Genomic DNA, 24,399 nt, shown 5'->3' with positions numbered 1-24,399 from the left:
TGCACGTGGAGGTCACGTGAGCTGTATTGTTGGCGCTCATGTCCGGCGGTACTGCGAGAAGACTTAACGTAAGATTAGGCACCGGGTCCCATCACCACCTCCACTGCGCAGAATTTCTCTTGCCCATTCATCCTTCATTTCTAGAGAACGAGGCTTCTTTATACACATTTAATTTCACCCCTCCCTCCCCCCTTCTTAAGTCATAGCCTCTTTTTCTTTGCTCTCTTTTTTTTTTTTTTTTTAATTTCTTTTTTTTTTTCGTTGCTGTTAAAATGGTGACTGCCCTAAGCGGCCGGAGGGTAAATTTATTAAGTTTTAAGATGGGGTCCACTCAGGACTGATGATAGCTAACGTCAGTGCCAACGCCCAGGTCAAGCCAGTCTGTGATTAGTTCAGTTAGGGGACATTTCCTAGACGCTGGCCTGCGAATTCAGTTTTAATAAGAAACCAATTGAAAGTGAAGACGTTGACTCCCCTCCCACTCTGATCAGTGAAGACCTCTCTTCAGTGCACTTCTTTTTACTTTCTGTGGGCGCACTTCTGACACCATTTTTTAAATAAATTTGATTCGAAGAATACGATGAAGCGTTATACTTTTTGCCACACATCTCCTCTTATCACCATTCTTCTTATTTTGAATATTGTGTGGGTGTGTGTGAGGAAACAAAGAAGAACGAAATTCCCTTCTTTAGTAAATCGTTAAAATGCTGCTCTGAGGATCCAATGATAAAATAAGAATACAATGAGAAATAGAAACAAGCGAAGTGCCAGGAGATATAGAACAGAGAGACATAGATTGATTTACACTAGTTAGAGACCAAATGTTCATTGAGAACACCAATGTGCTAGAGGGTTCTTTGGGGGACTGCACGTTGAAATACATTTTATGTGACATTCTAGCGCAGACTGGACACTGGCGCTAGTTGTCCTTGACCGTGGCGCTAGTTGTCCTTGACCGTGGCGCTAGTTTTTCTTGACCGTGGAGCTAGTTGCCCACCCTCTTGGACAAGCTACACATCAATAACATTTGGATGCCTTCTTTTTTTGTTATTTCCCCTTTGGCCGTCGCGCGTAGACGGGTGAGTCCGCAAAGGTCGGGTCAGTCTGCGAAATGGCGGGTCAGTTCGCAAACGAAGGTTCAGTTGTGAAAGGACGGGTCAGTTCTGAGAAAGGGCTGGCCAGTCAATGGCTACTTATGTAAACTACATAGTTTTCCCGTTGTCCTCGCCAACAATTCGCTGAGGATAGAGGTCAATCCACCGCTAACCAGGTCAATTTACCCCGAGGCTAATGAAAACAGTTCACCCTTGATGGACATTGGTCAAATCGAAAATGAAAGCAGATGGTGGTGGCCAGATTCAATCAAACCTGTGAGTTTTAAAACTGTATTCTCTTAATCATCATCTACATTCAGACCGTTTCAGTGTTTCTCATTGGAAATGGGTTTTAATGACGTAGACTTTGTCAATGAACAAACTGAACATTGGAAAACATCAGAAAATCATTAGTGACCACTACACAAAAAGCGCCTTGGTCTTTCAGACTGGTTTTCTTCAGTTGATTGAGTGTAAAATGTCTCTCACCAATTGTCTTTAGAAATAGTGGACAACATTGAATCCAACTGAAGAAACAAAACCATCCCTTCAGAGTTTGACCAATTCTAAAAGGTGGTCAGTCGTCCTTTCTCTAGTCAGTTTCAATTAAGACCTTTACAGTCGTGTAGACTAAAGACAGTTGGTCTTTTCAATCAGCTTATTAATCATTAAAGACCCCCTCCCGGCCCCATTTTCCTTGCCCTTGCTCTTGGAGGACAACTCCTTGCCAACCGTCTTTCGATTTGATATATGTACACGTTTTTTTAAAACAAAATTGAAGAGTGCAGTCCTCTTGGTAAATGTATTTACGTCTTGTGGATTTGCGGTCATTGTTAGCGCTTAATAAACTAGCAGGTTCAACACGTTCACCAGTTTACGATAGAAGAGATATAAGAAAGTTCTTCCCACGCCGAGTCGAAACGTTGATTTGTATCGACGGAGCACTAGCAACAGCAAGAAACAAAAATATACAAGCAGCAGCATTATAAATTAACTGCGTTTTCTGGGTATTTCGGTAATGAAAATGCAGATATCTCAGTCACTGAACAGATGTGTTTGAGCGTTGGATTTGTTGGTGGCGATTGTAGTCGAGAAGAATTCGTTGGTTTTGTCATTGTTCTTAAGAGAGATGCACTGTCTGTATCTAACGTCATTGTCATCGAATACATTATGTACAATCTAGACATGGACAAACTACTCGGCCAAGGCTACAATGGCTGCCCCTGTAATGAACTGGGTTCAGGCTTGGACTCGTGAAAAATATCCAAAAGCAGACCTTGTCCGTTGCGAGTCCCACAGACTTACTTGTTATCATTGACCTGAATGACGTTTCAGATATACGTAATGCGTAATGCTGTAGGTGTCATCAAGAAGATTATCTATTTCTTCCGTAACAGTCCCAAGCGAGAGCGTTGGTGCTAAATTTACAGAGAAACACGAATTAATTCCCGCTTTAAGTCACAACTTTGAGAAGATCTTTCCTGTTTTAAAATAACGATTGTAAGTGAAACCAGACAAACTGCATATGTGTAATCAGTGCCTGCTTCTCGTTTGTTTCTGATTTTTTTTGTAATTGTCGTCAATTCTTCACCCCGTTCTTGAACCAGTGTCCGCGATGTTGCAGTCTGTCCACCACAAGCGGCCGCTCAACAGTCATATTAACAGTCACATTAATGACATCATCAAAAACCAACTTGACCATGCTGAGGAACACGAGTTAGTGCTGCCGAGACTTTGCAGTCCACAGATACACCGAGCAAAAACCACATGTTTGCAAATTGGGATTAGTACCGAACACGACTTTACATTCTGTATCTTGATTCGTTAGTTTCTTCATCATCGTCTCACTTTTCAAGCATTAACCTGTTTTGTCTACATCCTAAAGAATTGCAACGTTTCAGAACTGCCAGATAAGCGTTCATCGCCGGCTTGTCCATCACGACGAGAAGCCATTCAGTAGTAAATTTATTGACGGTTTTGGCAGCGTTGTCATTTTTTTTTTATCGACCGTCGGGCCGCACGGATAAACAGTCAATAGTTTTTTCACGTTAGTTTTTTTTATTTTTTTTTTCAATTTCACAAGTATTTACAGTGATCTTAATATCACATAGGTATGTGTGTGTGTGTGTGTGGGAGGGGGGGCGAGGGGAAACCAATTATTTTTTTTTAATATTCTCTGTAACAAAAAAAGTTGAAGCTACGACCTTGAGCTATAGGGGCAACTTGCACCCCCCCTGCAAAAAATCCTGCGGAGGCCTATGGCTACACTGCAAGTTCAATTTATAAAAACCATTGTTGCATTTTTGTAAAATGTTAAAAGGAAAGATGTTATATCAACCTTTTTAAATTCTAGCTAGCTTTAGCAGGAACAATTCAAGAAATCTCCATCATCACAGAAATAAACATAACACTAAATGTTGTCCTACAGCTAGACTTATTTGTGAAGAGGAAAATTTTGAAAAATAATGATTAAAAAACAACATTAACACTGATGAAAAGTAAAGCCCAGACAAAGCTAAATAAAAACCCGATAAAGCATATTAAGACCCAGACAAAGAAAGTGTGATTGTTTGTTCAAAGTAACAATTGTACTAACGAACTGATAGACCCATTCAGTACTGGTCTCTTTGTGTGTGTGTGTGTGCGAAGTGGTACTAGTGATGGTGGTTTCGCTTGGCTAAGCACTAATGATATTTGGTACTGCTAGCTTTCTCTCTCTCTTTTTTTTTTTTGTCTTTTCTTGTTCAATGAAGACACCAATCTTGAGATTTCGTTCAATTGCATCTTGTTTTGATGTTTGCAGAGTCTGAGAAAGTAACTTATAAAAGACTCAGAACTAGAAGAAGAAGTGCTCGCTTCTCTTCCCCACTTTGTCAATTCACTCATGCTAAGACAACAAAAAGAAACGGGTACAATATTCTCCCCCCCCTCTATTTTTTTTATCAACGTAGCGCCCACTTGCTTCTTTCATCACCCCCCCCCCCCCCCTTTTCCCATTTCTCTTTCGCCCGTCTAAGACTTTTATTCTTTTTTTTACCCCCCATCTTGAAGCGTACTTTGAATATAGACTTATTCAAGAGACGACTATTTCCTTCCTTTGCTCACGTGAGAGGCAGCACAAGGGGCAACTACCAACACTTCATGACGTAAAGAGACGTCCGGATTGCTCTCCCTTACCCTCCAACACGTAATCAATCACTTTTCCTTTTCTAAAACGCGCGTGTGCCCCGCCACCCATTCCACCCTCCCTCTTTTTCTAACATTTGACTATTCTGTAGGTCTCTCTTCAACTAGTCACCCCCTCCCCTCCCCCAGTTCACTTATCTTGAAGCTTGCACGCAGTAACACGTGCACTTGTAGTGGGACTAGTTGGCAGTCTTTTCAAACGGGAGGGGGGTATCAAGAAGTGAGTGAATTCGGGGGGGGGGGTGCGGGCTGCTTTGATAGGGAAAATAAGAGAGAAAGAGGGTAGGGCAGTCTATCGTTTAGTGTTACAGAATCGAGGAAATCTTCTTCATTGAAGTACACAATGTTCTAGAAATCAATAAAAACTTTTTTTTTCTTATCCGTTCTCCCTTGAATTATTTAAAAAAAAATTCCAATTTAAAAATTTTGTTAATTGTTTTTACGTTCAATTCGTGTGTTCTATTCTGACCCCCCCTCCCCTTTTTTTTCACCTTGCTGTACTGACATTTTCTTGAAGACGATTTTTGATTTTTACTTTTTTTTTTAAATTGCTCTTTCCATTCCATCTCTACGGCAGACGATTCTTTAGGACGGGGCCCCTAGCAGACGACAATGGAAAAGAACAAGAAGAAGAAATAATCATAATAAAAAAAAAAAAAAAACTATACAAAAAAAAAAGTGTCCGTGGCTCGGGGGCAGATCAACAGCGCGTATTACCGTGACACGTGACCTCAATGTCGCATCACGTGGTGCTCGCTGCAGTAGTGGTAGTAGTCAGTCAGGCAAGACCGCTTTCTTGGCGTGGCAGGGACCTTTTGTGGCGTTTGTTTGTTTGTTTGTGGAGAGTAATAATGAACTCAGTAGGGGGACACCACTGGCTTCATTTCTGCACCTCACCAAACGAAATGAGATTTGTTTAGACTTACCTCCCTCCGCACATGACGATGGGAACTAGTTTTGCTGGGGACACGTTTTTCAAACGTCTAATTCAAGATTTCTGGTTAGGAAACAATAATTGTACATGTTTTATTTATTTAATTTGCCTTTGGTAAATCTTTTTTAAGATTTTAAATGTCCCCTCATCGATCAGGACATAGAATCTAGTAACTTGTCTTTTACGATAAGGAGGCGCGGTGGTTAAGCGGTAGAGCGCTTGTTTTCCGGGTTCGAATCCTGGTGAAGACTGGGGATTTTTAATTTCGGGATCTTTGGGCGCCTCTGAGTCTACCCAGCTCTAATGGGTACCTGACATAAGTTGGGGAAAAGTAAAGGCGGTTGGTCGTTGTGCTGGCCACATGACACCCTCGTTAAGCATGGGCCACAGAAACAGAAGACCTTTACATCATCTGCCCTATAGACCACAAGGTCTGAAAGAGAACTTCACTTTTTTACTTTCCATCATCAATCTGGACATAGAATCTATAACGTGTCTTATATAACATTTTAAATTTTCTATCATAATTCTGGACATAGAATCTATAACGTGTCTTATATAAATTTTAAATTTTCTATCATCAATCAGTAGTAGATGACCACATTTCATGTAGTGATATTTATATGTGTGGAATTCTGAAACGTAACAAAACAAAACTTTTTTTTTTTGTCTCCTTAAATATCTTACAGCAATCGGCCCCCTGATTCTTTATTATTTTCAAAGAGTAAATAAGATGTTTTTTTAGGGGGGGGGGGCTCTAGAATCTAATATTATTGACTAACTTGTATTATAATTAAAATAATTCCTGTAACGGTCAATCCTTTTAAAGGAGTAAGGAAAAAAAATCGCCCAACGTGGGGCTCGAACCCACGACCCTGAGATTAAGAGTCTCATGCTCTACCGACTGAGCTAGCCGGGCACGTAAGAGGGGGCAGACAACTTTGTTACTATTCCTAATTAGATTGTACTGCCTGAGCAAAACATTTGTTGCAAGTTCTAGCTATTCAGTATCTACGTGACATGTCGTGTCTATTACACATATTAGACATATTCGTGTATTCCTTGATAGTAGCTGCCATTTTTTTTTACTTTAACCGATTTAGCTGTATTTTACTTTTACTTTAGTAAGTCATTACATCCACGTTGGGATACATGCCCCTCAATACGACTTTTTTTTTTTTTTTAAATTTATTTATGACGTAGAAATGTTGTCCGCCATGACCTTTTCGATTAGGCCCTCCCCCTTACTATCTATTGCTGAAGGAAGGTGCCCCTCCCCCCCAGTCATCCTCCGGGGTGCACGTCTCCCTATGAAGCTCTGTACACGTCATTTTTTTTTTAAATACGTGCTAACAGTCGTAAAGCGAGTTTCTACATCAACGAATATCAAGTTAAACAAAAAGTATGGCTACAGTGTAAAAAAAAACCCCATAAACCCACCTTCACAGATTGTTTGTGCTATCCTCCTTATCTCTGTAAAAGCATCGTATGTGAAATGTACTCTACACTTCTGTCTCTGTCCAACGTGTAGCCTAGGCATACAATAGTTTAGTTTCTCAAATTAAAACAAAATAATTAAAAAGTTCCATCCCTATATTTTTTTTAAAATAAATAATAGGCCTATAATCACATGAAAGATAGAGGCAGTGAAAGGGCAATTGAAGAATTACATTCTGACCTAGATTGTATAGAACTTATCACTTTGTGTGTGTCTGGGTTCTTTACATGAATGTAGCTTATTTCTTTGACACAATGACTCCAGTCAGCTCTATTTTTTTTTTACAAAGCTTATAAACTTATATCATCTGTCTGTTTATCTGTCTGTCTGTCTGGTAAAAAGTTTGTACACGTTATTTCTCCCACACTCCATCTCGGATCAAGCTGAAATTTTGCACAAGAATCAATACAAAACTAACCAATTAGTTAATCAACTCTTGGTAATTAATTACTTTGTTTGGTAGTCCGAACAAGGACAAGAAATAGTTTTGACTGAGGTGGTGATATAAGCTGAATTAGTTCCCTTTATAGGTCGTCGGTCTGAAGCTTAGTGAACACAAACATGAAATAGAAACAATAGATAGCTCTACAATCTTCTGTGCTCATACGCTCTTCGCTAGCAGAGTGGTTACCGTGTTCGAATTCAGGTCTTTCCCCGTTCTTTCTCCCCCACCTTTTTCCAACTGGTCAAGAAAGCTCAAAGCATGCAATAGCGCTAAACATAAACAATTGGTAAAAATATTTCTAATTAATCACACATATTTTATTATTGCTACTCTTGATACACTTAATATAAGCTTTTTTTAAAATTTTATTTTGCTTGTTTCTGTCCACTCCCACGTCTTGACGGTGACCTACTTTCAGAGACCAATGCAGGTCCACCTCATCAGTACAAATACATGACTAAAATGTATAGAAACTCATGGCTACTTGATAGTTTAGAGTAGTTTAGACCAACTCAAGTCTGGTCTTTTGCTTCCATCAGAACATCTGGGGGACGTGTGACCTAATCTAGGTGGAGACTAACATTCAAAGGGGGAGGGGCAACACAAAAAAAGTAGCCATCAAGACAGATTGTTTCATATTTTTACTAATGACCCTAAGTCGCCTGGACGGTGTCCTCACGTCACTAGTGCCACTAAGCGGACCCGGCCCTGCCAGTGTCGGACACGTGTATTTGATGTTGGGGTATTAACGGTAACGACTTGGGCGTGCTGGAGGAGGGGGGCGCCATCACGTCATAACCCCCCTCCTGCCCCCACTCCTAATTTGTTTCGGTTTGACGAGAGGATAGGCTCCCGACCTTGTTCTGACCTTAACCTTTGAACTAAGTTTCAAACTTTTTCTTTTAGAAAACGATGGAGTGGGGATGAGAAAAAAAAAGGGAAAAAATGGGGGGGGGGGGGCAGAAATTTTTTATTTAGTAAGAAAAGTGTTTGTGTTAAAGTGTTTGATGGGTGGAAATTATCTTAGCTTTTCTTATTAGCTTTATTATTCAACCTATTTTTTTTAAAGGCTTAAAGCAGTTTATTGATTTTACAAATATAATCTACATGTCAGAATTATACTTATAGATTATATAGAATGTAAAAAAAAATGCAATGAGTAGCCTGATAATATTGTTATTAGCCAATACTAGGACAAAGTCATACCTTCTAACTGCATTTAGAGAAAGGAATCCGAATCAAAGCCTGAGACCGGAGAACGTATTCCATCTGTTAGAACAGCTTGACAGAAGTAGGCCTACTAGTTCTTCCTGGATGAGTTTAAAACAAGGAATCTTAATTAAATCCTGAATCAGGAAAACGAAAGATTTAGATTTAGTTGACTTTGTCCATTAGGAGCCTCTGACTGGACTGTCGTCAGGCTGGTGCGGGGTTCGAACCTTGCCTACTTCCATCCCTTATGTGAGACTGGATATATAGTACTGACCTATGTAGTTAAGTGTTGCGTGAGACTGGATGTATAGTACTGACCTATGTAGTTAAGTGTTGCGTGAAACTAGATGTATAGTACTGACCTATGTAGTTAAGTGTTGCGTGAAACTGGATGTATAGTACTGACCTATGTAGTTAAGTGTTGCGTGAAACTGGATGTATAGTACTGACCTATGTAGTTAAGTGTTGCGTGAAACTGGATGTATAGTACTGACCTATGTAGTTAAGTGTTGCGTGAAACTGGATGTATAGTACTGACCTATGTAGTTAAGTGTTGCGTGAAACTGGATGTATAGTACTGACCTATGTAGTTAAGTGTTGCGTGAAACTGGATGTATAGTTGAGTGTGGTTTGAGATTATAAAGTGTTTCATTAAAAAAAAAATGTATTCAACTTTTAACAAACAGACACAAAGACTCTTTGTTCCCATGTCAATCAAATCATAAAATACAATTCACCTATCCGATATAAACATTTCACGTATAAATTATGAGTGAGTCTGGTGTGAACGTATATTTTGGTTTTCTATAGTTAAGGATAATAAAGATTATTATTGTTACTATTATATTTATGGTTGATTATGCTATATTTAAGCTGAGCAGAATTTAGGAGATTATATAAGAAGTTTAACAAGTAATTATCTAGGTCTTTTTGATTTGCATATATTTTTTTTTAAAGAATGGAAGAATCATGCCATTTACATTGAAACTGATATTATCTGGCCGTGAGTCGCCTAGTGATCAAACACGAAACTAACTTTTGACAAATGACCTTTTGCCAGAAATGACTTGAGCGCAGTTTTCTTCTGACACAATGACCTTCCGTGTCGTCAACTGGCAATTTTTTTTTACTTTCTCCTCGTAGTTCCGGCCAGGGCTCTCTAGAGGAGGTTCGGCCCAACCTACACCTCCGCCCATGATAAGTGGAGCGCCCACTGCTGACTGGGCGAGCTGTGGAGAGGTTACTTCAAGCGCGCGCTGGTGGAGTTCATGACGAGAATGCACAACCAGGGGGCGCCCACAGCCCCTCACGGCGTCATGGACTTAGACCCCTGCACCAGGCCGGGGTCTCGTCACGTGACCGGCGGAGACAGCCGATGAACTGATCCTGTCGTCCTGACTTTGTGACTGAATGGGGAAATGGTAAAAAATTAGGATGGAAGTGGTCGTGTGATAGACCATTAGGGGAAGTCCCTGCACGTGTTGGGTTTGATCCCTAGAATGTTAATGAGGTCGGGGAAGTCAGCGCGCTCCGTCTGTTGGTCCCAATATGACAACGAATCCTATCCCTGGTGTATTATCTATCTCAAATCCTGTGAGACTTATATGGAAAAGAAAAATCGTTTGTAACCGTCGGGTTAGTTATTTTACTTTCCAGGCGCTGCATGATTTCTGTAAACTATTTGATTTAGAGTTGGCAAGTGTTGCTTTTTTTTTTTAAATTGGTACCAAAACATTTACATTTCATTCTTTTTTTTTTTTTTTTTTAAATCCTTATCAATTATCTCGGACAAATACTATTTTAAGAAAACATTTTCATGAATAATTTAATTTGAAAATCTTTTAGATCTTCACCCAAGAAAGTAGTTTTCCAAATTTTGCCTTTTGAAACTTGCTGTCTCCCCACCGAGAAATACTGTCTGTGTTCAATGATGGCAACTTTGTCTATAGTTAGCACGTCTTCTATAAATATAACACGAGCACTGTATTCAGCGTAGATCATCTTCAAAGCCACTTCCATTTATATTTGACTGCTATTTAGATATTGACCATTTTCTCCTTCCTTGGTCTTCGTAAAGTCCCAAGAAGTAACTGGTATAAAATGGTCTATGTTAAAGTGGAGCGTCAGTGAACTCCCCTGTCCCTTCAGCTCACCTTATTATAGTGGCCTACTTCACTTCAACTGTTTCACTACATAGAGATGGCACAAAAAGTCACCTAATTCAAACAATGAAAAGTCCTTGACATTGTTGTACATTCACCAAAAGTAGGATATATTTTTCTTGACCTAAAATATTCAGACTTGTTTCCTCACGTTGTTACGAGTTGTTTTAATATTATTTTTTGGTCAAACCACGTGACAGCTCGTTCTAGAAGACGATCATCCTTTTCTGGTTTTCGCGCCTCTGTCCAATGTTAACATGGGAAATAACTCGAAGGGAAATAGTTGTGGTTTTCTTTTTTACATTTCCACCAAAAGTTGCCACTTTGTCTATTCACAAGATCATAAGATCACAGGGTTTGGTTCATATTTTTTTTTACATTCGTAGTCAGTGGCGGGAAGATGGGTGGGGCGGATGGTTCGACGGTTTTTATGATTGTCAGAAAGTCTAGTGTGTAAAAATGTGTTGGCCTACACACACACAAAACACGCACATAGACACAAAAGTTCCTGACAGGTCTGATACAGATGTTAATGCGTTTTGCTAATTGGCAATGGAGACCCCATTCAGAAGACCCCTTTTAGAGTCCGACCGTTGCAGTTAGGTGGTCGGAATAGCTCTGTGAGTTCCCACAGCGGGTTTTGGGACATTTCCCTGCATTCGGAACAGTAGAAATGCACCATTCAGAGAGAAGAGCAAGTATAACATTGGTGTGCGTCGCTAGAACGCATCAGTCACATGACCCTGTTAGCATCAGTCACATGACCCTGTTAGCATATGTCACATGACCCTGTTTGATCATCACATTTTGCACGCTCTAAAATTTGGGCCTGGTCAGACATTTGTTAAGAACACTTGTGGTTAAAGATTTAAGTCTTTATCGCAGTCCCAAACGTAACCTCAACTGTTCAACAATAACTTAGTCCTTTGAGCCCAAACTTGTAGTGAGTAGAGAACTGAACGATGCATATTGTATTAGTTCTACCAGAAAATATATTTTTCACATCTGTGTGGTACTGCTGTAATGGTCACTTTTTTTGTGTGTGTCTCTTTTGCTGCATTGTCTCGTGTTGTTTTGTGAGACCAGCAGTATGCGGGCATGTCCGCTGCACATCAGAGTGAAAAAAAAAACAACTGGTACCATTTTCTTGTTTCGAGAGTGTTAATATCCCCAGGCTATAAGGGTGGATTTTTTTCCTGGTGGTCAGTCCTTGTTTTTGCAAAGCGGCTTAAAAAAAAGAGTGGCCAGGGTCAGCTATTTGTCTGTGGACACGAATTGATGATTAGTGGTCAGATCGGAGGGCAGGTCGGGGCAGGACAGATCATCATTCTTTAGATTATAGTTATTAATACTTTTTTTTTTACAGTATCAGCATCGACATAAGTTCAAGGTCATGGCTAGTAGCTAGATCTATGGGTCTGTAGTGTAGAAATACAGAAGTATTGTGACACTTTATGAAGTAGTGACTGCCAAAGCAAATCATTACCAACTCCAATTTACATAAAAATATCTGCATAATAATATTTTGATCATTTCTAGTCATTCGATCACATTTCATTATTCATTCTTCAATTTGATACAGTCTGTAATGTTTGAGGATGTTCTCTACTATTCTGTGCAGCATAGAAGTCCCACGTTGATGTTGGACTATAAATAACGTTTCGGTAATGATTCCTATAGTTTCAGACTTTACCATAAATCTAATCTTATACAGCACATCTCTATGACATTAACATCTTTCTTTTAAAGTCGTAAAATGTGAAGAAGTTTAGGAAATGTTCAAAAAGATTAAAAAAAAAAAAAAAAGAGGGTCGCAATTCTAGGCATTACAGTAACAAACTATTTCTCCTTTTTTTATATTACCTCCCTTCATACAAAAAAAAAGTCTTTCTAAATTGACATCTATTGCTAATGTCCAAGTCTGCTACAATGATGACAATAGAACAGTTCCCAGTACGTCTTTAGTCGCTTTAGTCTTAACCTGACTGACTGGATGACTGGACTGGATGACTGACTGGGTGACTGACTGGATGACTTAAGGTGCCTGCAAGGTGTCCTACACGTTCAAAAAAGCGATCGTTAACTTGACCACCATATTTCCGTTCATCTTAACACCCCGTCCAAAGCCCTCTGCCCCAGCCGCCCATATCTCTCACACCGACACGGTCACCGACATTATAATTAACTCACAAACGCCCCCTTGTCCCTCCTTTCATTCCGTCTTTCTTATTTTCGCTCGACACCCTGGACCCTACGGCAACGCCCCACTGTCTACGCGGGTCAGAAATTGTGTTTTTTTTTTTTCAATGCTCTGTTGATGATGACAATAGAAGGGGGGTGCTGAAGTAATTGTACCCTCCCCATATACACACATTATGGTTGCCCCCCCCCCCCCCCTGTTATTTAGTCTGGAAGGTGATATTGGTCAGTTGATATCTGTCCGTGATCATTGATCAGGTGTTCTACTGAAGGACTGTCTTGTGACAGCGGACATCACTTAGAATTTATTCTTACTGTTATCGCTGGCCTGTTCACTTAGAATGGCATTCGCGTGGGCCAAAAAATTACTTGACGGCCGTTTCTGGCGTAAACATGTCTACGTTACAATAGTGGTGGAGGTCGGGACTCGGTGTTGGCTAGTCCACAACATGGGCACCTTGCTATTTAAACAAAGGAAATAATTCATTGTACGGCTAGAGAAGTGGTTCACAAACTGTTCCGCGAGGCCTGAAAAGGCGTTCCGCTAACTACTGGAGCAATGAACTAGTAGGCCACTACGTAAGTAAAGTGTTCCACAAACTACTGGAGCAATGAACTAGTAGGCCACTACGTAAGCAAAGTGTTCCACAAACTACTGGAGCAATGAACTAGTAGGCCACTACGTAAGCAAAGTGTTCCACAAACTACTGGAGCAATGAACTAGTAGGCCACTACGTAAGCAAAGTGTTCCACAAACTACTGGAGCAATGAACTAGTAGGCCACTACGTAAGCAAAGTGTTCCACAAACTACTGGAGCAATGAACTAGTAGGCCACTACGTAAGCAAAGTGTTCCACAAACTACTGGAGCAATGAACTAGTAGGCCACTACGTAAGCAAAGTGTTCCACAAACTACTGGAGCAATGAACTAGTAGGCCACTACGTAAGCAAAGTGTTCCACAAACTACTGGAGCAATGAACTAGTAGGCCACTACGTAAGCAAAGTGTTCCACAAACTACTGGAGCAATGAACTAGTAGGCCACTACGTAAGCAAAGTGTTCCACAAACTACTGGAGCAATGAACTAGTAGGCCACTACGTAAGCAAAGTGTTCCACAAACTACTGGAGCAATGAACTAGTAGGCCACTACGTAAGCAAAGTGTTCCACAAACTACTGGAGCAATGAACTAGTAGGCCACTACGTAAGCAAAGTGTTCCACAAACTACTGGAGCAATGAACTAGTAGGCCACTACGTAAGCAAAGTGTTCCACAAACTACTGGAGCAATGAACTAGTAGGCCACTACGTAAGCAAAGTGTTCCACAAACTACTGGAGCAATGAACTAGTAGGCCACTACGTAAGCAAAGTGTTCCACAAACTACTGGAGCAATGAACTAGTAGGCCACTACGTAAGCAAAGTGTTCCACAAACTACTGGAGCAATGAACTAGTAGGCCACTACGTAAGTAAAGTGTTCCACAAACTACTGGAGCAATGAACTAGTAGGCCACTACGTAAGTAAAGTGACCACAAACTACTGGAGCAATGAACTAGTAGGCCACTACGTAAGCAAAGTGTTCCACAAACTACTGGAGCAATGAACTAGTAGGCCACTACGTAAGCAAAGTGTTCCACAAACTACTGGAGCAATGAACTAGTAGGCCACTACGTAAGCAAAGTGTTCCACAAACTACTGGAGCAATGAACTAGTAGGCCACTACGTAAGCAAAGTGTTCCACAAACTACTGGAGCAATGAACTAGTAGGCCACTACGTAAGCAAAGTGTTCCACAAACTACTGGAGCAATGAACTAGTAGGCCTCTACGTAAGCAAAGTGTTCCACAAACTACTGGAGCAATGAACTAGTAGGCCACTACGTAAGCAAAGTGTTCCACAAACTACTGGAGCAATGAACTAGTAGGCCACTACGTAAGCAAAGTGTTCCACAAACTACTGGAGCAATGAACTAGTAGGCCACTACGTAAGCAAAGTGTTCCACAAACTACTGGAGCAATGAACTAGTAGGCCACTACGTAAGCAAAGTGTTCCACAAACTACTGGAGCAATGAACTAGTAGGCCACTACGTAAGCAAAGTGTTCCACAAACTACTGGAGCAATGAACTAGTAGGCCACTACGTAAGCAAAGTGTTCCACAAACTACTGGAGCAATGAACTAGTAGGCCACTACGTAAGCAAAGTGTTCCACAAACTACTGGAGCAATGAACTAGTAGGCCACTACGTAAGCAAAGTGTTCCACAAACTACTGGAGCAATGAACTAGTAGGCCACTACGTAAGCAAAGTGTTCCACAAACTACTGGAGCAATGAACTAGTAGGCCACTACGTAAGCAAAGTGTTCCACAAACTACTGGAGCAATGAACTAGTAGGCCACTACGTAAGCAAAGTGTTCCACAAACTACTGGAGCAATGAACTAGTAGGCCACTACGTAAGCAAAGTGTTCCACAAACTACTGGAGCAATGAACTAGTAGGCCACTACGTAAGCAAAGTGTTCCACAAACTACTGGAGCAATGAACTAGTAGGCCACTACGTAAGCAAAGTGTTCCACAAACTACTGGAGCAATGAACTAGTAGGCCACTACGTAAGTAAAGTGTTCCACAAACTACTGGAGCAATGAACTAGTAGGCCACTACGTAAGTAAAGTGTTCCACAAACTACTGGAGCAATGAACTAGTAGGCCACTACGTAAGCAAAGTGTTCCACAAACTACTGGAGCAATGAACTAGTAGGCCACTACGTAAGTAAAGTGTTCCACAAACTACTGGAGCAATGAACTAGTAGGCCACTACGTAAGTAAAGTGTTCCACAAACTACTGGAGCAATGAACTAGTAGGCCACTACGTAAGTAAAGTGTTCCACAAACTACTGGAGCAATGAACTAGTAGGCCACTACGTAAGTAAAGTGTTCCACAAACTACTGGAGCAATGAACTAGTAGGCCACTACGTAAGTAAAGTGTTCCACAAACTACTGGAGCAATGAACTAGTAGGCCACTACGTAAGTAAAGTGTTCCACAAACTACTGGAGCAATGAACTAGTAGGCCACTACGTAAGCAAAGTGTTCCACAAACTACTGGAGCAATGAACTAGTAGGCCACTACGTAAGCAAAGTGTTCCACAAACTACTGGAGCAATGAACTAGTAGGCCTCTACGTAAGCAAAGTGTTCCACAAACTACTGGAGCAATGAACTAGTAGGCCACTACGTAAGCAAAGTGTTCCACAAACTACTGGAGCAATGAACTAGTAGGCCACTACGTAAGTAAAGTGTTCCACAAACTACTGGAGCAATGAACTAGTAGGCCTCTACGTAAGCAAAGTGTTCCACAAACTACTGGAGCAATGAACTAGTAGGCCACTACGTAAGCAAAGTGTTCCACAAACTACTGGAGCAATGAACTAGTAGGCCACTACGTAAGCAAAGTGTTCCACAAACTACTGGAGCAATGAACTAGTAGGCCACTACGTAAGTAAAGTGTTCCACAAACTACTGGAGCAATGAACTAGTAGGCCACTACGTAAGCAAAGTGTTCCACAAACTACTGGAGCAATGAACTAGTAGGCCACTACGTAAGTAAAGTGTTCCACAAACTACTGGAGCAATGAACTAGTAGGCCACTACGTAAGTAAAGTGTTCCACAAACTACTGGAGCAATGAACTAGTAGGCCACTACGTAAGCAAAGTGTTCCACAAACTACTGGAGCAATGAACTAGTAGGCCACTACGTAAGCAAAGTGTTCCACAAACTACTGGAGAAATGAACTAGTAGGCCACTACGTAAGCAAAGTGTTCCACAAACTACTGGAGCAATGAACTAGTAGGCCACTACGTAAGCAAAGTGTTCCACAAACTACTGGAGCAATGAACTAGTAGGCCACTACGTAAGCAAAGTGTTCCACAAACTACAGGAGCAATGAACTAGTAGGCCACTACGTAAGCAAAGTGTTCCACAAACTACTGGAGCAATGAACTAGTAGGCCACTACGTAAGCAAAGTGTTCCACAAACTACTGGAGCAATGAACTAGTAGGCCACTACGTAAGCAAAGTGTTCCACAAACTACTGGAGCAATGAACTAGTAGGCCACTACGTAAGCAAAGTGTTCCACAAACTACTGGAGCAATGAACTAGTAGGCCACTACGTAAGCAAAGTGTTCCACAAACTACTGGAGCAATGAACTAGTAGGCCACTACGTAAGCAAAGTGTTCCACAAACTACTGGAGCAATGAACTAGTAGGCCACTACGTAAGCAAAGTGTTCCACAAACTACTGGAGCAATGAACTAGTAGGCCACTACGTAAGCAAAGTGTTCCACAAACTACTGGAGCAATGAACTAGTAGGCCACTACGTAAGCAAAGTGTTCCACAAACTACTGGAGCAATGAACTAGTAGGCCACTACGTAAGCAAAGTGTTCCACAAACTACTGGAGCAATGAACTAGTAGGCCACTACGTAAGCAAAGTGTTCCACAAACTACTGGAGCAATGAACTAGTAGGCCACTACGTAAGCAAAGTGTTCCACAAACTACTGGAGCAATGAACTAGTAGGCCACTACGTAAGCAAAGTGTTCCACAAACTACTGGAGCAATGAACTAGTAGGCCACTACGTAAGCAAAGTGTTCCACAAACTACTGGAGCAATGAACTAGTAGGCCACTACGTAAGCAAAGTGTTCCACAAACTACTGGAGCAATGAACTAGTAGGCCACTACGTAAGCAAAGTGTTCCACAAACTACTGGAGCAATGAACTAGTAGGCCACTACGTAAGCAAAGTGTTCCACAAACTACTGGAGCAATGAACTAGTAGGCCACTACGTAAGCAAAGTGTTCCACAAACTACTGGAGCAATGAACTAGTAGGCCACTACGTAAGCAAAGTGTTCCACAAACTACTGGAGCAATGAACTAGTAGGCCACTACGTAAGTAAAGTGTTCCACATACTACTGGAGCAATGAACTAGTAGGCCAATACGTAAGTAAAGTGTTCCACAAACTACTGGAGCAATGAACTAGTAGGCCACTACGTAAGCAAAGTGTTCCACAAACTACTGGAGCAATGAACTAGTAGGCCACTACGTAAGCAAAGTGTTCCACAAACTACTGGAGCAATGAACTAGTAGGCCACTACGTAAGCAAAGTGTTCCACAAACTACTGGAGCAATGAACTAGTAGGCCACTACGTAAGCAATGTGTTCCACAAACTACTGGAGCAATGAACTAGTAGGCCACTACGTAAGCAAAGTGTTCCACAAACTACTGGAGCAATGAACTAGTAGGCCACTACGTAAGCAAAGTGTTCCACAAACTACTGGAGCAATGAACTAGTAGGCCACTACGTAAGCAAAGTGTTCCACAAACTACTGGAGCAATGAACTAGTAGGCCTCTACGTAAGCAAAGTGTTCCACAAACTACTGGAGCAATGAACTAGTAGGCCTCTACGTAAGCAAAGTGTTCCACAAACTACTGGAGCAATGAACTAGTAGGCCACTACGTATGCAAAGTGTTCCACAAACTACTGGAGCAATGAACTAGTAAGCCACTACGTAAGCAAAGTGTTCCACAAACTACTGGAGCAATGAACTAGTAGGCCACTACGTAAGCAAAGTGTTCCACAAACTACTGGAGCAATGAACTAGTAGGCCACTACGTAAGCAAAGTGTTCCACAAACTACTGGAGCAATGAACTAGTAGGCCTCTACGTAAGCAAAGTGTTCCACAAACTACTGGAGCAATGAACTAGTAGGCCTCTACGTAAGCAAAGTGTTCCACAAACTACTGGAGCAATGAACTAGTAGGCCTCTACGTAAGCAAAGTGTTCCACAAACTACTGGAGCAATGAACTAGTAGGCCACTACGTAAGCAAAGTGTTCCACAAACTACTGGAGCAATGAACTAGTAGGCCACTACGTAAGCAAAGTGTTCCACAAACTACTGGAGCAATGAACTAGTAGGCCACTACGTAAGCAAAGTGTTCCACAAACTACTGGAGCAATGAACTAGTAGGCCACTACGTAAGTAAAGTGTTCCACAAACTACTGGAGCAATGAACTAGTAGGCCACTACGTAAGCAAAGTGTTCCACAAACTACTGGAGCAATGAACTAGTAGGCCACTACGTAATCAAAGTGTTCCACAAACTACTGGAGCAATGAACTAGTAGGCCACTACGTAAGCAAAGTGTTCCACAAACTACTGGAGCAATGAACTAGTAGGCCACTACGTAAGCAAAGTGTTCCACAAACTACTGGAGCAATGAACTAGTAGGCCACTACGTAAGCAAAGTGTTCCACAAACTACTGGAGCAATGAACTAGTAGGCCACTACGTAAGCAAAGTGTTCCACAAACTACTGGAGCAATGAACTAGTAGGCCACTACGTAAGCAAAGTGTTCCGCTTAGTACTCACAATGTGCCAAGTGTTCCGCTAAGTACTCAGAATGTGCGAAGTGTTCCGTTGAGGAAAAAGTTTGGGAACCACTGGGCTAGATCCTATACTCTCACATAGACATTCTCAAGAATCTGTGGGATTAAGATGCTTCCTAATAATCTTAGGCCTACACTTTGGTACAGACAAATTAAATAAACACTTAATATGGGGATTAAACCTCCACCCATTGTAGCTAGTAACACCAGTCTATTCCCTACTATTAGGTTGTCGATTCTACAGACTCGCTAAAACCAAGATGTGTCAATACGATAAGTTGTCTAGTCACCAAACGAAGTGGAAGGTGGAGGGGGTGGTGGTTGAAAGGCTGAGACCTGGGCACCCCTCCCCACCCCATTGTCCTGGCAACTACGCTAATGTAGATGTAATATTAGCTATGAGTAGCCTGTAGTTTGTACAATTGTTTTATTTCATCTTCTCATATCGAGAGAGAAGACAGACAGACTGACAGACAGACAGTGAGGAAGAGCAGATAGAGACAGATTATAGATTGAGAGAGGTGGATGGTAAAAGGTAGAGAAATACTTACAGAGAGAGAGAGAGAGAGAGACAGAGAGAGACAGAGAGAGACAGAGAGAGAGACAGAGAGAGAGATACAGAGAGAGACAGAGACAGAGAGAGAGACAGAGAGAGAGACAGAGAGACAGAGAGAGAGAGAGACAGAGAGAGAGACGGAGAGAGAGAGAGACAGAGAGAGACAGAGAGAGAGAGAGAGACAGAGAGAGAGAGAGAGACAGAGAGAGAGAGACAGAGAGAGAGAGAGAGACAGAGAGAGAGAGAGAGAGACCGAGTAAGCGAGAGAGAGAAAAAAAAGCGAAAGAAAAACTAGGAGTACACTATTGACCAAAAAGAAAGAGACTCTCTATAGACAGAGAGTAAAGAACTTCAGTTGGACAGGCAGTATTACACAGTCTTTTACGTATTAACAGTTTGGACATAAGTTAAAGTGCAGACGGCTACAAAAGTCAAGGAGTGATCGAAAAAGAAAAAAGGGCACCCGGGTCACAGAAGGTAACTTCGGTAGGAGGCAAGTTACTCACGAGTTTACTATCGTAAACCTGGGCCTGCTTGAGGGCGTGGGGTCTGACTAGGTAAAGGGTGAAATCTACAACTCTAAAATGCGTGTGTTCATTTCAGTGTGCATGAGTGTACATTTTGTAACGTTCTCTGTGAGTCAATCTCTAGGGCAAGCCCATGACCCAGTTCTTTCCTCCTACAGACTATGTGTGACATAGATCTAGTTAATATTCTATTTTTAGAAAGCAATGACCCAATTCCGATTGTTCACTGATTGGTCGGTTATTACGCAATGGTAGATGCTTAAATATACCGTCATGTACACTAAATCCTGATAACACTTCACATAGTTCTTTATACATTTTGTTCTCGACGACTGAATTACTAATGTGACATTTATTTGAAGGTGGAGCCAGAAAGTTATCTCTGACAAAGATGTGAACACGATTCCTGCGCAATAGAAATGGGAATTCCCCACACCTTCTAGATCTAGTCTATATATTTCCACGGTGTACTCTTTGAACCCAAGCAGTTTTGAACTGTGTGTGTCTTGTCTTAGCACATTCCTTTGGGAAATCATTTCACTGTTCTGTTGGATCTAGAAACATGTTTGGAAACAATCAAAATAACATTGAGTTTCAAAACAAACAATTCCGACGGTTCTACAGCGGGATAAAAAAAAAGGGGGGGGGGGACTCAAGGGAGGGAGAGAGAGAGAGAGAGAGAGAGAGAGAGAATCACTAAGAAAAAAAAAAGAGAGAGAGAGAGAGGTGGGGGAATCAAGGGAGGGAGAGAAAAAAGTAGAGGACAAATTTGTGCTGCCGAATAGGGATCCAGCCTCCACACCTCAAAACTATATTTAAAAAACAATGCCTATTCAATAAAAGAAAATGCAATCTACTCTCTTTCTTCCCCAATATGAAATGCCTTTAGATTGATGAGATATTCTATTAAGTGTATTTATATTCAAGCTTCGGGTTGGAACCTCCAGCCCTGGGTCTCCACTTCCTTATTCGTGACCGTTGGTTGAGCAAAGATGGTAGTAGAAGAAGGAAGGCTTGAAGAACAGTTTGAATGGCCAACCTCTGTTTAGATGTGAACTCATTCCATCCCCTCCGTGGAGTGAGACGTCTTTGTCCTCAGACAAGCCCCCAGCCAAATTTCCAGACTAGCCGTTTGGAACTGAAGGTCATGTAAACTTTACCTGCAAAAACATTTTAAGTTGTCAGCGCGAGAAGAAAAAAAAAATATAATTAGCGCAATAAAGCAAAGTCTTGGTGGAGTGGAGACTGGCTAAATAATAAAGCAAAGTCTTGGTGGAGTGGAGACTGGCTAAATAATAAAGCAAAGTCTTGGTGGAGTGGAGACTGGCTAAATAATAAAGCAAAGTCTTGGTGGAGTGGAGACTGGCTAAATAATAAAGCAAAGTCTTGGTGGAGTGGAGACTGGCTAAATAATAAAGCAAAGTCTTGGTGGAGTGGAGACTGGCTAAATCTAGATCTAGAGGTGAACTCGACACTTATCTGTGCACTAATAAACCTAACTGTAGGTACGTTAAAGTCACGTGACTCAGACAGAAAGTAAGAGGTACAGAGTGTACTACTAAACTATAATGCCGTTCTATCCCTCCCCTCTCTCCTCATCAGTTCTACCCAACAGAGGAATGAAGCTCCAACAAACAGTTGCGATAGGAGCAATACACACACACACACACATACACACACATGTACATCTGTACTAACATAAGTATTCATAGTAGTTAATCAATCAATCATTTAATCAATCAATCAATAAGTCAGTTAGTCAGCCAACCAGCCAGCCTATCTATCTATCTATCTATCTATCTATCTATCTACCTATCTATCTATCTATCTATCTATCTATCTATCTATCTATCTATCTATCTTAATGCTTTGTTTACCATTACCATAAGCACTTAATTGGTTACGTCTTTTTTTTTCTCTCAGAGAAATTCCTCAAATAGTGGAAGACGAGGAAGAAGATATCGAAGTGGACGTAGAGGTGGTCGAGGATGTAGTGGAAGTGGTGGCAGAGGTTCAAGTCCAACCCGCAGCCGCAGTAGAAGCCCAGCCCAGGGACAAGATCCGAAAGTCTGATACCATTTGGTCACCATGGAAATAGAAAATGTTGTTGTTACTATGGCTGTGTTGTGCCCAATGGCTGTTGGAAGACATTTTGTTGTAGGTCACAGGGTGGTTAGGTCACAGGTTGGTTAGATGTGTTTGGAAGTGGGGGGGGGGGGAGGGAAGCAAAAATGAACAGTGGGTATTTTGAGACACGGAAGTTAGTTTTTGAAATGTGGACATTTATAGGACATATTTTCGTGTACATTTCTAAGAAACATTTTTGTGCATTGTTTTCCTTGTAAATATAATGCTCCATTGATCGCTTGTTACATCCAACACACTGTTACCTTGAAATCTGTTATTATAATTTATTTCAGCATGTCTCTTTATTTTAATTGACAATGTATTGGTGAGTGTGTGTATACATGGGTGAGTGTGTGATTAAAGCCGCTGATCTTAGCGTACACTGATATAGACTGTTGGAGCTAGTGACGAACCTAGTTCTACTGCACACAATGGGATCAACAGAATCATTGCGCTGTCTAAGACATCAATGGGAAACAATTAGTCTCAGATGGGAGACAACCATCCTGACATAAAACTAACAAAACAATTAGATCCAGAGAAAAGACAGAAATTTCTCGAGGGTAAACTCTTTTATGAACTCGATGCAGAAGTGAGACTTGAATGTAGGCCTACTAGTTGTCATGGTGATGTCCAAACGTCTTCTGGCAGGAAGTTTGATTGAGGAAATAACAGGCCGACTCTATTTCTGAAAGAGCATCTGATATTGACTAGTCAAGATAGACAATTATGTACGTGATTTTTTTTAAAGGCTATTGTCTTATAAACTCAAAAATTTGACGTCCAAAAAAGTGGGGGATCTCTCATTTACTTTAGATGTAGCCTATAATGGATTTAATAGTTGCTCTTAATCTTATTAATTTTTGCTAAAATGGAACCGTAACTAAATCTGTGTAGTGAAGGCGTAAAGCTGTAGGAGTATCTGAGTAGACTTCAAGCAGTCTTGATTCTTTGATCATGTTCTACTGTAAATGGCAACAAGTAAAATGTCAAAAGTGCAGTATTTTTATTGTCAAATTTATATAAATATCTATAAATATGTATTATATATAAATACTATATATATATATTCCACATTGTTCTAGTCCCTTGGATTTGTTGTTATTGCTTGACCTACTGTCTCTTCAATGACATATTGTAAACCATTTCACCTTAAATACAATAACATAACCTAATGTATAATTGTATGTTATTTGTGTATATATATAAATATAAAGAAATTTATTGATTGTATATGACATGTGCCATTTCACAGGGGACTATTGTCAGCCTTACAACTGTCTGAATATAAGACTGTATCTAGCAGTAAGTAGCAGTTAGAAATGAAGAATGAATTTATTGTTTGACTGTACATCTTGACATACTGACACAAAGAAATGTTGCTTGTCTGATAGTTATGAAATTCCTTTAATGTTTTTTTGATTAGTCAAATTTTGTAAACTGCCTTTTTTTTTTTTTTACAGAAAAAAAAATCAAAGTAACAATATAAATTTCTTCTCAAATTAGAATTAAAATAAAACCAAAAAAAAACAAAAAACAACAAACCAACAGAATCTTTTGGTTTAAAAGTAGTAAAGAGGATTTTATTTTTTTTAGATGTTTTTCTTAATATTGATTAGTTCATCGAGGTTCAATTAACAGATTTTCATTTGGTTTATAAAACTCCTAGAGAGAAGAGTTGACAAATTGAGTTGATTTACAAATCCTGCCAAGTGATATTTTTTAAAGACTGACTGATGTTATAATGTTTACTACACATTCCACTTTGTTTCTTGCATAGTGTACACATCCCAGTCATGCTCTATGTGTGTGTGTGTTTCAACAGTTCCATGAAATAATTCAAAATGTTTCTTGCAATGAAAACAACTTTATAAACCATTGCTTCATTCTAGAATAAATTGTTTCCCCAAACCATGAATGCAGCTGACTTGTGTCAATGTTTCTGGATGGTTGATTACATTATGATAATAGTATTTTTTTCCCTATCCTTCATTACATCTGTGGGTTTATT

The 24,399-nt window shown here is 40.5% G+C and overlaps 1 protein-coding gene and 1 non-coding gene across 3 annotated transcripts in view; one reads left to right on the top strand and one right to left on the bottom strand.

Moving 5' to 3' along the window:
* LOC106078269 (core-binding factor subunit beta-like) overlaps nt 1-24,306 on the top strand; it is a 95,481-nt gene extending 71,175 nt beyond the window's left edge. For both annotated transcript variants that reach the window (XM_056035230.1, XM_056035229.1), the window contains one exon: nt 22,185-24,306. In XM_056035230.1, the coding sequence (XP_055891205.1) occupies nt 22,185-22,359 (175 nt within the window). In that variant the 3' untranslated portion in view covers nt 22,360-24,306. The remainder of the gene's footprint in view (nt 1-22,184) is intronic.
* Trnak-cuu (transfer RNA lysine (anticodon CUU)) lies at nt 6,061-6,133 on the bottom strand. The gene has a single exon. It is a non-coding gene; the product is annotated as a tRNA-Lys (tRNA).
* Nucleotides 24,307-24,399: the final 93 nt, after the last annotated feature.

Source organism: Biomphalaria glabrata, chromosome 7 (genome assembly GCF_947242115.1).
Source record: "Biomphalaria glabrata chromosome 7, xgBioGlab47.1, whole genome shotgun sequence".
Lineage (NCBI taxonomy): Eukaryota > Metazoa > Mollusca > Gastropoda > Planorbidae > Biomphalaria > Biomphalaria glabrata.
This window is presented reverse-complemented; position numbering and strand designations above follow the sequence as displayed.